The sequence below is a fragment of the Solanum pennellii genome, chromosome 3, assembly GCF_001406875.1.
Source record: "Solanum pennellii chromosome 3, SPENNV200".
In the NCBI taxonomy this organism is placed as follows: Eukaryota; Viridiplantae; Streptophyta; class Magnoliopsida; order Solanales; family Solanaceae; genus Solanum; species Solanum pennellii.
The window spans coordinates 21,762,554-21,775,803 of NC_028639.1; the positions used below are offsets into that span (position 1 = coordinate 21,762,554).

General features: G+C 35.2%; 1 protein-coding gene across 3 annotated transcripts; it reads left to right on the forward strand.

The window, feature by feature from the left end:
* Positions 1 to 3,333: 3,333 nt before the first annotated feature.
* On the forward strand, positions 3,334 to 12,413 carry LOC107015458 (translation factor GUF1 homolog, mitochondrial). Of its 3 annotated transcripts, XM_015215728.2 has the most exons (12): positions 3,430 to 3,744; positions 8,138 to 8,867; positions 9,336 to 9,492; positions 9,575 to 9,629; positions 9,994 to 10,061; positions 10,162 to 10,266; positions 10,397 to 10,468; positions 10,800 to 10,913; positions 11,135 to 11,275; positions 11,352 to 11,411; positions 11,973 to 12,184; positions 12,293 to 12,413. In XM_015215728.2, exons 1-11 carry the CDS (start codon positions 3,430 to 3,432, stop codon positions 12,136 to 12,138), a joined length of 1,983 nt encoding a protein of 660 aa, XP_015071214.1. In that variant the 3' UTR covers positions 12,139 to 12,184; positions 12,293 to 12,413. The 3 variants fall into 3 exon arrangements, with proteins under 3 accessions (XP_015071215.1, XP_015071214.1, XP_027771600.1); XM_015215729.2 differs by lacking the exon at positions 12,293 to 12,413 and having other exon boundaries at positions 3,334 to 3,744; positions 11,356 to 11,411; positions 11,973 to 12,032; XM_027915799.1 differs by having other exon boundaries at positions 3,607 to 3,744; positions 8,142 to 8,867; positions 11,973 to 12,413.
* Positions 12,414 to 13,250: the final 837 nt, after the last annotated feature.

A 13,250-nucleotide genomic window follows, 5' to 3' on the forward strand; every position in this document is an offset into this window, starting at 1 on the left:
TTTAAAAATTTGAGGTGAAAATATCTAATAGAAGTAATTATCATACATTCAAGTTTCTAAATAAAAATTATCGATAAACTTAAAAGTCTGACTATGTTCATCTTAATTATTCTTACTCTCAATTATGTGATGTTACTTCATAGGTAAATTTTTTTCAAAATAATATACTAAAAGTTTTAAAACAAATCATAAATATTTATAAAATTATATTTAAAAAAAAGTGCATGAATTAATTCGAGATGTATTACTTCTTTACCTTTAATCATAAATTTTTAATTCAATCTTGAAAGAGAATCCTATTGAAAGTGTCCTCCTAAATAAGCGGCTCAAACTAAATTTATTGGGGCTTCGATTCGGACTCGAATAATTTTGGATGTCATTTTAAGTAATCTATAATTTCATCGTGTTTTAGTATTGTTTATGACGATTTTGATATTATAATTGGATTATTAATTGGGTGGGATTTAGTTAGTAATGAGTTGGTAGTGGGTTGGTTTATAAATCATATTAATAAATTAAATTATAACCAATAGTTGAACGCCAAGTATTTTAAAAAATATTTAAAGAGTTTAATTTTAAAACAATTAAATAAGTGGTCAATTTTGAACCCACAGGTGGATGACAATGGTATTTTAGAGCCAATAGGTAGATGAGAAGGGCATTTTGGAGGCAATAGGTGGATGGAGGGTAATTTTGTACGATTTTCAATACTTCAAGGGTATTTTATGCCCTTTTCCTTTTAATAATTCGAGCAAACAATCTTACAAACACCAATTTGTAAGTTGATAACAAAGCACATGTGACCATCGCATAGATGCATCTATAATATAGTTGCAAAGATCCACATGGCCGGTGAATGAACCCATTCATCTTTTTTTATGTTCCAAAAATTTCAAGGAATTATAATCCCAACCTTAGCTGTTACAATGATCACTTTATCAAGAATCAAGAGAACAAGCAACACAAAGAATTCTTAAAGAATCTTTTATTTCTTCATCATATAAGTCACCTGAATTCTAATTACATTTGCATCACATTTACAACTGATCTTTATTTCAGTACACTTACAGTTTACTTTTACATGTGATTTCATCAGCATGTCCATATTTGTATGCAACAAACAAGAGGAAAAAATAGGTAATCTTTTACATAAATATTTATAACCAGCTTCGGTTGTAGTAATTTAAAGATATTAAATCTTTTCGTAGTTCATAGTATCAATATTTCTTTTTAATTCATCTGAAACTTAAAAGTTTCTTTTGAGACTTACTACAACCTCATTACTATTCCTCTGGTAATAACACAACTCGATAGAGCTTGCTATTAATTTTGTGTACCATCACATATTGCATGTCACCATCACTATGGTGAGCATCTCCTTTCAAGAAGGAAATTAAATTATTATTGTCATGGTCAAAATCATTACGAGCAAGACATGTTTCTTGCTTTACTTTTGTTGTACCATATGTACACAACCAATGACAAATTTGTATTGCCACACAATAATGACCACAACCCTTATAGGTAAGAACTATTTCTTTCTTTTGCCCTTTCGATAGTTCACAATAAACATACCATAGTGACGTATAAACATACAATACCATTAACCATTTCTGCCAAATAAAATTTATTTCCTCTCAAACCTCCCGTAGAGGTGAGTTTTGACATATATCATTTTTCTCAAACCTCCCATAGAGTTGAGTTGTGGTATATATCCAACCCATAATGATTTTATCACATCTTGACCCATTCTCTTATAGAATGGTCGAGCATTCACGATACTCATCACAAGTTACATTCTCTTCAAGGAATGGACTAATCAATTATATGTACTTCATAAATTTGCATTATAAGTACATTGTCATGATTTTTATAATTCATCATATTTCCATGACACACCTCGACATCACTTTGAAAGATCAAGTGTAGCATCACCTTATCTTCTTGTCTTTTGATGGATGATTTATAAACTTGTCAAACTATTGGATCGACAACATACTCAAGTCCAATGACCTTTCATATCATTTTTATAATAAAAATTGCCTTCACATTTTGAAGGACTATTTGGAGAAGTCGTAGTTTTCTTCCTTTTATAATTACCGCTATGATGACTATTATAATTTCGTCCCTTCACACTCTTTTTCATATCGTTAATCATTTGTCATCTTTCAAACTAATTATTTACTGCTATCACATTCATACGATAGAATGGAGCAATTCAACATCGAATTTCAGAGTTATCATATGTTGCTACCACATTCTTTTCAAGGAATGGAGCAAATTCAGGAAGGATTTCAAGGCTTTTCATCAAAGTCTTAGTCATCATTATATCATCAATATGGTGCACTGACTCAAACTCAATGTCTTATCCATATAAGGCGCATTAAGCCAAATTCTATGGGACTTGAACCCAATCCTTATCATCATTGTGCATCAGAACTCAAATTGATGTCTTACCCTCATGGTGCGATAGAACTTGAATCTATCATCTTATCCTCAAATATTTTCATTATGTGCATCTGGACTTTAACCAAATGTCTTATCCTTTTGGTGCGATGGGATTTGAATCCACCCTCTTACCGTTCAATCAATGTCATATAAGTCAATACCAATAGAACTCAACCATGAGCCTTTAAAAGAAATCAAGAATTATAGAAGTAAATTTAGTCAGAATAAGATTGAGAGTTTTCTCACCTCTAGCAATCATAAATATTAATAAGTTCCTCATAATTAACACTTAGAAATCAACATGAAAATTTACTTCTCTATCCTTCAATTCTTTTCTCAAACGAAGAACTGTTAATATAATCATAAATCAATGTATAAAATTGTTAAAGTAAAACAAACCAAGATGTTCTACTTTTTCATATATCACATATATACTAAAATAAATTATTAATATAAGAGGAATTTTTAAAAACATAAATGTGTAAGAAGAAAAAATAAATAAAACTTGTTCCAGCTCACAAGTGTTTCGTGCTCATAACTTGTTATAAAATCAAGCTTATAATATAATATAGAGAGAAGAAGACAAGAGAAGCAAGATGAAAGAAAGAAGATTTCTTCTATTCAAGTGTATACTTCAAATGATGAGTGATATCTCTATTTATAGTGTTAATATATCGATCCCAAACGTTATCAAATTAATAGATAATATAGTTATCTTGAAAGTTCTTATCCCCTTGAAAGCACCTATACATGAATCTAATTAATAGTACGATAAATCTAATGGATAATCTATATATTACCATACGATGAATTTATAACAAATTTATTTTTTTAAAGGTGAATCAGTCCATTTCAGACCTTATTCACGCCCCCACGCACATTTTGACAATTTTTATTGGTCTCTAATCAAACAAGTGAAACGCAAAGCCCTAATGTAAAACCCTCAGCTTTTTGGGTTCTTCAAACATAAATCGTGGGGAAATGACTACTTTCAAGAGAGCTTCAAAAGCTCTCACATCCAAATTTTCTGCAATTTATACTTGCAATTTTCATCCGGTAACCTTTTTATCGCATTTTTCTTATACTCATAATGCTTCATTTTGCTCTCGTCCTCGCCAAAACAATAAAGAAGCATCAACTATAGATTTGAATCAGTACCCTTCTGATAACATTCGTAACTTTTCAATTATTGCCCATGTTGATCATGGAAAATCAACCTTAGCTGACAGACTTCTCGAACTTACTGGAACCATTAGAAAAGGACACGGTCAGCCTCAGTACTTAGATAAATTGCAGGTAAATTCCCTTTTAGTGCTTCGTTCATTTTATAAGTATAAGTAGTGATTAAAATGCTCTTTAAGGTTGTGTACACTTTAATCTCGTAGACACCACTTTTTTGGGATTACACCGGATATGTTGTATATGTTAAAGTTTGAATAGACATGGAGGCACTAATGAAGTCAGAAATTTTGTTAAGGGTGTTCAAGATTAAATATATATGTATGGAAAATTATTTTTGATCCATATATTTCATATAGTTTTCCATATACATAATATAATTTTTCGACTAGCGGTGTCCGATTGATCACCGTGGGCTATATGTGGCTATTTGGAAGTTATGAAAGTAATGAAGACACAACATATATGCCATAACATTTGTATTACTATAATATAAAATTCTTGCAACAGGCCGTCTGGAATATTTTCATAACATTTGTGTGGTTATAAAAGGTAAAAAGAGAAGTTTAAGTTCATATTGTAACTAAATTTAGAAAAAAGTCATGAACGGGACTAAAAAGGAAATATTGCCACATAAATTGGAATACGCTTCCTTGTGAATTTTTTAATCTTTCTAGCTAGAAGTCGAGGCGTTCAGGGGTCACTTATTGAAGTTAACTTAATTATGTCTCCATCACACCCTTGCATGGGCTAGCGTACTACTTTCTTATTGGTCAAACATGTGAAAATTCATTTTTCATGGGTAGACATGTGTGACCATCTCATATAAAAAGTTAAGTCATTCGAAAAAGTACACTTTTCTTACTTAATTATGCCTTCGACATCATTTATTAAATAGTGAGAAAAAAGAAACTTTTTTTATCAAAACTTTTGGGTTGAATCAGAATTTTTTGAACTTTTGATTTGCTTTGTTACTTTTAGTGTATTTTTATAAATTTTCCATTTGCCCGATAAATATGCCTCTCATAATCAGACAGCGTTTAGCGAGGAGCATGTACACTATTTGAGGTAATCTTTGATCATTTTTCTGGGCCCGAAGCCTTTATTCTGTAACATCCGTGCTAATATGATTATTTCCAGGCTCGAAATATGGGAAGTTGTGTGTTAGCTGTTGTAATGCGTTTGCATTTTCTTATTAGCTTTAGGTGAAAGTGAAACTTTACTCACGTATTTGGCTTGGAATGAAGGTAGTCCTATATTGGTATGAGGCTTATGACAATTTCACACCATTATATAAAACAGAACAGAAGAATAAATTTTTTTTACATTCATAGGAGTTCGTTGTCGTATTCTTTAGTAGCAGACAATTGTGGAACTTTTGTCTTTCATCCTTTGTGTGTTAGAGAGGTTGTGTATGTAGGGGTATAAGGAAGGAGATAGGTTTGGTTAAGAGGCTATGTACTTCATGGATTTATGCATATTTTTTCTACTTTGAGGTTAACTAATTTGAAATTCCAGATCACATCTTTATGAGAGAGAACTAGAGGTGAAGTGTGACACAGTAGTACTAATCACTTTGTTTTTTTTCCCTCTCTAAATAAGGAATATAGTTTAGACAGATGTTCATACCCTTGGAAAGTTATGGTGATCTGAAGTGATATCTATCCTTCTGTTGTTCCAAATGGCAGTTATGAACAAGAATCTAATTGTCTGTTCAACTATTCGAGGATGGAACTACAATAGAAATTGTGTTTGGTATGAGGTGGACTATGACAGATCTATTTTCAAGAGGTTTTAAATGGAAGTTAGGGAAAGAAAATTAGTACATTTTTAAAGCTAAAAGGTAGGAAAGCCTTGCTTTTGTTGGTTCGTGGTGAACCTTCTTATTTTTAGTGGTAGGTGAAGTAGTGTTATCAAAGGCGCGCTTTAAGTGCGCTTAAGACCTGAAGCGAGGCTCAAAACGTGTTGAGCGCTTCGCCACGCTTTATGTGCGCTTCAGTGTCGTCACAAGGTTCTAAGGCAAACGTTTCCTTGCCAATGAGCTTCGTATGAAGAAGTGACACTAAGTAATTGATATTTCACTTTGTCATAAATTTTTTTCAATTTCTTTTGTAATATATTTGACATTCATGTTTATAATTATTAGTCTTGGACTTTGTATTTTTTTCTTCCTTTGCGCCTTTTTTCATTAAAGGCCACACTTTATTTGGGCTTTGCTCTTAAAGCCCTCACAGATCTTAGATCTTTTTTGCATTTTTCGCCTTTGATAACACTGAGGTGAAGATGTTAAAAAGGGACATGCTACACCTAAAATCACATGGAAGGAAGTGTCTCAAAGGACCTCTAAATGCTTGGTATCAATAGATATGGCATAGTGGAAGAAAAAGATTCGTATGAAATAAATTTTTTTCTTGATATATTTTCTTTTGAAAAGATGGTCATGTTGAATTCTTAAAAAAAAATCCCGTTCCAATAATTTTTATATTGATATATAATTTTTATTTGCATATATCATATAATTATATTTTTAATCAAATGTAAATATTTAAAATATTATTTTGCATCAAAAAGTAATACTTTATTGTTGAAATGAAATTTTGAAATATTTGATTAATATAATATTTAATTTCATGAGCACATTCAAATATTGAAGACAAACAATTTTAAGTATTTAATGTTTAGATCTAGAGTCAGATACAAACATCTAGAGATACAAACATCTAGAATCTTAATGCACATCTTAATATTCAAATGCTTATTCAGAGTCGTACGTCTTAATCTTAGTGGAAACAAATGAGGCCTTACAACCTATTAAATCAACAATTTGATCTATATCCTCTATAGGAATTTGTTTACACAAAAAAAAGTAAAGACAATTCTATTTTACTTTCTGAATAGAATTGGACATATCTTCAGAACATATTCCATTTCTTTCTGTCCACATTATCCACCATATGCATGATGGTATTAACCTCTATCACCTCTTTTGTCTTTTGCTTCTCTCCTCTCCTCCTAATCCAACAACTTAGGAGATCAGATGTGTGCCCTGGCATGAATCAATTGGTATTAGTTTTGTTGAGGCCTGAGGGAAAGATCCAAAAGTTGTGCAGTAAAAGCATTTTGCAAAGTAGATACCTTCTGATCTTAGACCTTCTTAAGTCAATTGGAAAGCACCTTAGGGATCATCTTATAGACTATAGATTCTTCCCACTAGGCTAATAGGTCTATAATCCTTGATACTAGTTGCGGCCTCCCTTTTTGGAATAATGTCCGAAAGATGCAGTAAGACTTTTCTCAAAAGTCTCCCCTTTCGTAGAACTCCTTAATAGTCTCCATTACCTCACTGTTTACTGTATTCTAACACTACTGGAAGAAAGCCAAAGTCGAACTATTCGGCGCTGGAGCCTTATTTCCTTTACAACTCTCCATCGCTTTCTCACCTCCTCTTCCCCAATTAGCCTTTCAAACCGCTGTTGCTTTTCCTCACCTATTTGACTACCCTGGTCCCTCCAGTATTGACCTACAAACTACCTCCTCAATGAATAAACACTCATAGAACCTAACAGTTGCGCCTCTACTCCCACCCCTCTCATATGCACTCTCCCATCAACCTCTACCGAATACTTCGATATGTGTCTTCAACTAGTTTCTTGGGCTATTTCTAAAGAAGCTAGCTCCCTCTTCAAAACCTCTAACCTCTGCCTCTCCGTCAACTTCACCCCTTCTCCCACCCTCTCTAACTCCCAAACTTCATTTACAATTTCCTTAATTTTGACCTTTACCCTTCCAAACACTTACTCCACACCCTAATTTCTTTTGTAACTGCTAAGTTTTTTTGCAAGTCTGAAAGATGGAGTTCCAACTTCCAACCACTTCATAGCTATTCCACCAATCGTTCACTCTGTGACCAAAGTCCACCGCATGCAATTACACGTTCTCGAATCTGAAACATGCTCTTATGCTTGTGCCTCTCTTTCCACCCTCCCACTCCAACATGACAGGTAGGTAATGCAATGTCAATTTGGCATGGTGTCTGTATCACATTTGGAATCAACTCCTCCCTAGTGGTAGACACCAAGAACCTGTCAACTCTTGATCTAAGATGTAGAACCTTCTGACCTGGCCCAAGTGAAACTAGCACATATCAAAGGAAGATCAATAAGAAAATGATAATCAATATACTTTAACTTCATTGCCCTGAACACTACCTGACAACCCAATCTTTCTTCCAGGAATCTAATAGTATTATAGTGTCCACGTAACACCCATGGAATATTCCAATCCGCCAAAGCCACCGCCATCTAAGCGAAATATTGCTCTAGACCTCTCCCTGACAGGACTATACACACCCCTCAAAACCCTACCTGAGCTAAGCAGCTAACAAAATCTGTACTGTTTGTCATTTGTCATTATTTGAGAACGATTTTCTTGTGCTCGTTGTTCATATATATGCAATTAACTCTTGATACTGTTTGGTATATTTATGTGAAAAATCTGTACTTTGTCTTAGGTAGAGAGGGAACGGGGAATAACCGTTAAAGCCCAAACAGCAACTATGTTCCATCGTCACAAGTTCCTTGGCAGTGACACAGATTTTTTGTTAAACCTTGTTGACACACCTGGACATGTGGATTTCAGCTATGAAGTATCCAGATCTTTGGCAGCTTGTCAAGGTGCCCTTTTGGTTGTAGATGCAGCCCAAGGTGTGCAGGCACAGACTGTTGCTAATTTTTACCTCGCGTTTGAATCAAACCTGGCCATAATTCCTGTCATAAATAAAATTGATCAGCCCACTGCTGATCCAGATCGGGTAAAAACACAGCTCAAATCTATGTTTGACCTTAATCCAAGCGATGTACTATTGACATCAGCAAAAACGGGTCTAGGTCTAGAGCAAGTTCTTCCTGCTGCAATAGAGAGAATTCCTCCTCCCCCTGGTAAAAACACTTCACCTTTGCGAATGCTTTTGCTGGATTCATATTATGATGAGTACAAAGGAGTTATCTGCCATGTGGCTATTGTTGATGGTGCTCTGCACAAGGGTGACAAGATTTGCTCTGCTGCGACTGGCCAAAGTTATGAAGTTTCTGATGTTGGTATCATGCACCCAGAACTTGTGGCAACAGGAATCCTTTTAACAGGTCAAGTTGGATATATAGTTAGCGGAATGCGTTCAACAAAAGAGGCCCGTGTTGGGGATACTCTACATCATACACGAACAGTTATACAGCCCCTTCCAGGTATCTTTGCTATGTCCATGCCATAGATTTTAGAGGAAAATTGGAATAACTAGAAAAGCTCAGCAACTTGCTTATTTGTGGGCTGTGGAGAGCATATCTTCATAGTCGAGATGTCCATGTTATTTATGATGTCTCAAGTTCCTTTCCCCTACCAACCTCCCGCTGCATGCCCAAAAAAATTTGAGAGAGAGAAGCTTATGGTGGATCTTCCAAATGGGCTAGGGTAAATGCCTCACAAGAGATTTTGGTTGATGTTCCATAAACAAAAACAAAAGATGCAGTATGTTAAAGCTTATGATTGGACAATACATCCTATCAACACTTTTAGCTTCATACCCTGAAAGGTTTAGCTATGCACAATGCCATCATGGCCTCTAAAAGATTTCATTATGAGACGGTTTGTGTGTTTTTCTATTCTTGTTAGTAGAGCTTGTCTCATCACAATATTTTCCTTTGTGATACCTGAAGGTTTCAAGCCAGCAAAACATATGGTCTTTTCTGGCCTATATCCTGCTGATGGATCTGATTTTGAGGCACTTAACCATGCCATAGAGAGACTGACGTGTAATGATGCCAGTGTCTCTGTAACTAAAGAAAGCAGCACAGCTCTAGGTCTGGGTTTCAGGTATGGATAAATCATAATTAGTGACATTATATTTTAACTTCATTTATTGTTCCTAATTGAGTCTCTTAACCCCTTCTAACAGATGTGGTTTCTTGGGCTTACTTCACATGGATGTTTTTCATCAGCGACTTGAGCAGGCATGTTCATTAAGTCATTTTAAATGTATTTGCCTCAACTAAAACCTAGATTGATGAATATCAGACAAGGAAGACCACCTATCTTTTGCATAAGCAATTACTTCTCCAGATGTTGGTCTCTCTTGTTGGAACCTCTCTCTCTCTCTCTCTCTCTCTCTCTCTTTCTCTCTCTCTCTCTCTCTCCCCTCTCCCTCTCTCTCTCTCTCTTGTGCATGTGCACACACTTGTACAAAAAGATAAAATAGGAAGAAGAAATAAGTCTCTCGATTCCTTCCTCTTATGGTTTCTTTTTCTGTTTGGAACAATTGAAAGATAGAACTGTATTTTACTTCAGAAATTGATTATTTAGCGTAACGGCTGACAGGAACATGGAGCACATGTCATTTCGACTGTTCCTACAGTGCCATATATTTTTGAGTACTCAGATGGAAGGTATGGTTGCTTACCTGCATGCTTTTACCTTTTTAAACGCTCTTTACCAGCCTTACCAATCTTCTTCTGTTTCCTCCTTTTCTCGGTTCTATCCTTGTAGCAAATTACAGGTCCAGAATCCTGCTGCTTTGCCTTCAAACCCCAAAAATCGACTCACTGCCTGCTGGGAACCTACTGTGATAGCAACTATTATAATCCCTAGTGAGTAAGCTCCCATGAACTTAACATTTTTTTTATTTTCCTCAGCAATCTGTTGCAATTTCTTGATCTCTCTGCTTGGGGTTGTTTGGTGTTAAAGAAGTATATTTTTACTCACATCATACTTCTGCTTAAAGGTATGTGGGGTCTGTTATCACTTTATGCGCTGAGCGTCGTGGGGAGCAATTGGAGTACTCATTTATTGATAGGTAACTGTTTCTTCTTATGCTGATTAGATGTCTGCTGAAGAAAGATGTGCCAAGTATGTGACACACAGTGTCATGAAAGCTATACATTCTCTTCTTGTTTTTAACTTTTCTTTTCTTTTCAATCATTTACTTTTTAGTGAAACTAGTGGGTGATTACAGCCTTCTAATGTCTTGCCAAATATCTTCTGGAAAGACACTTTATATAGCAAAGCATGCTTGATTCGAAACTGATTAGTTTTTTTTGACTTTCATGAGGAATTTCTTTTCATCTTTTCTCAAGTTCTTATTAACTTCAAGATTGATGGTATACAAGTTTTCCCATCTTGTGCAGCCAGCGAGCTTTCATGAGGTATCGCATGCCTCTGAGGGAAATTGTTGTGGACTTCTACAATGAATTGAAAAGTATAACATCAGGATATGCTTCGTTTGATTATGAGGATTCAGAGTAAGTTTACTCCTCTCCTCTTCTTGCGCTATTTCTCTCAGGAACATACAAACACAACACAGAAATTTATCCATCAAATATATAAATATGGATCACCTGAGCAGCTTTCCGCACATAATTTTATTTCATTCAACATAAAAGTTTTCCACAATAACTTTTTCTAGTTGCAAGTGCTTCTGATCCAATTTTTCTTCTTCCTCTTTGTTTTTTTTTTTGGATAGATATCAGGCTTCAGATTTGGTGAAGCTGGATATTCTCCTTAATGGCCAACCAGTTGATGCCATGGCAACCATTGTCCACAAATCAAAAGCTCCACGTGTCGGCCGCGAACTTGTGGAGAAGCTTAAAAAGTTTATAGACAGGTTGACTTATTCACCCTGTTATCTGTTTCATTTTGTTTTATTGCTACTTCTAGTTCTAATACAGATAGTTGAGCAGGCAGATGTTTGAAATTATCATACAAGCTGCTATTGGATCTAAGGTCATCGCTCGGGAGACGTAAGTTTAATTTCTTCATCGATATCTACATCTAGCAGACTTACATTATCCTGTGAAATAAAATTATCACTGCTTCAGCTTTTTTCTATAACACTTCTGTTAATATACAAAACAGTGGTGATTATTTATGGTTTCCTCCCAATAATGAGTCGCCACCATTGATTTAAAATATGCTGTTGAACAGCTGTTTTTGGCTGATTGCTTACTAGATTAGGTATTTAACTGGCAATCTTATTCCACCTTGTTCCCAGTCTCAGCTTTTTCTTCTCTTTCAGGGTCTGCAAGCAACACTTTTTTGATAGTAGACAATAACCTTTTTAAATCTTAGATTTTTAAGTATAGTAGGGAAAAAAAAGAATTTGTAGGAACAGGACATGTTCATGCTTTTGCTCCCTTCCTTTGTCCGGTTTTGTATTTTGCAGGAGGAGAAATGGGGTAGCTCACCCGATGTTGTTTCTTCTAATATGTGATGTATACTTTTTTAGAGTATTAAAATTTTTTGGGCTTAAAGTTTAATAGATAAACGATTATAGTGCTGTTTGATTATATATCTTGTTTCAGGCTTTCTGCTATGAGAAAAAATGTTCTGGCCAAGTGTTATGGTGGTGATGTTACAAGAAAGAGGAAGTTGTTGGAGAAACAGAAAGAAGGGAAGAAGCGAATGAAGCGAGTGGGATCCGTCGATATACCCCAAGAGGCATTTCACGAGTTACTCAAGGTCTCATGAAGACTATCTTAAATGCATTCTAGATTTCTAGTTCTAGTTACAAAAGGTAAATGAAGGAATTCCCCTCTATTTCTTCCCAGTTAATAAGTGTATTTGTTTTGTCCCTTTTAGGGGCAGGTTCTTGATAATTGAATATTGATAGAAGTTTTAGCAGACAGGCGAGACGCTGATGAATAGAAAATGGAAACACTAGACTGACGAGAAAGTGTATCACAGGATTTAAACTCTTGTCTTATGAAAAATTAGTTTGGAGTAGTAATAAGTGTTACTCAGTACCATGTTAGCTCGGTTAACATGACTGTTTTTTCCTTGCATAAAGAGTAAGATGTCGTCATATACGATGGTGGATACCCACACAGTTGATGTTGTACGATCACTAAGTTCCATTGCACAAGCTACCTTTGTTTGACGAGTAGATGAAGATAAAGTTCAACGGGTATGACTATAAAACCCCAATTTTATCCCTGGAGACATACAAATGTTTTGTTGTGGTCAAAGTTGACCCCTTTTTGCATGTGTTGGAGGTGGGATAATATAGGCCATTGAATAACCCTTTTTAATGACATTATTGTTGGAAGAAAGATCGAATCAGGTTTCTATTGGTCTATCGTAGAACATCGATCTCAGCTGCATGCTCTGTAATATTTGAATTCAGAAGTATAACAAGTGCCATGGTAGGCAATTTTCTTGCTAAAAAATTGATAGGGACGTAACATTTCCTTAGATCATTCGTTTCGTCCATATCGTTAGAGGGTGCCATAAACTGTCTCCAATAATGTAGTTAATTGAATTTGGAACTTGATTACGGAAAACCTGATTGTTAGCGTTATTTGTCGACCCAGATTTTGACCGTATGATGTAGTCTGACGGCGGTACCGGAACCGGGTGAACCGGACCGGTAAGTTCCGGAACTGGGACGGCACCGGTACTGTGCGAACTGGTACCGTTCCGGAACCGGGACCGGACCAGTGAACCGGTAAATTTAACATATTCCGTCCCAGTCCGGAAGGGAACCGGTAGTATACCGGACCGGTAACCGGGACGGACCGGTATTAAATAAAAAAATTAATTTAAATTATTTGAAATTTAAAGATTTAATTTTTATAATTGAA

Coding starts and splice junctions, on each gene's coding strand:
- LOC107015458 (XM_015215728.2), top strand. CDS start 3,430: ATGACTACTTTCAAGAGAGCTTCAAAAGCTCTCACATCCAAATTTTCT. Junction 10,469..10,799: donor GAGTACTCATTTATTGATAG/GTAACTGTTTCT, acceptor CATCTTGTGCAG/CCAGCGAGCTTTCATGAGGT. Junction 10,914..11,134: donor TTTGATTATGAGGATTCAGA/GTAAGTTTACTC, acceptor TTTTTTGGATAG/ATATCAGGCTTCAGATTTGG.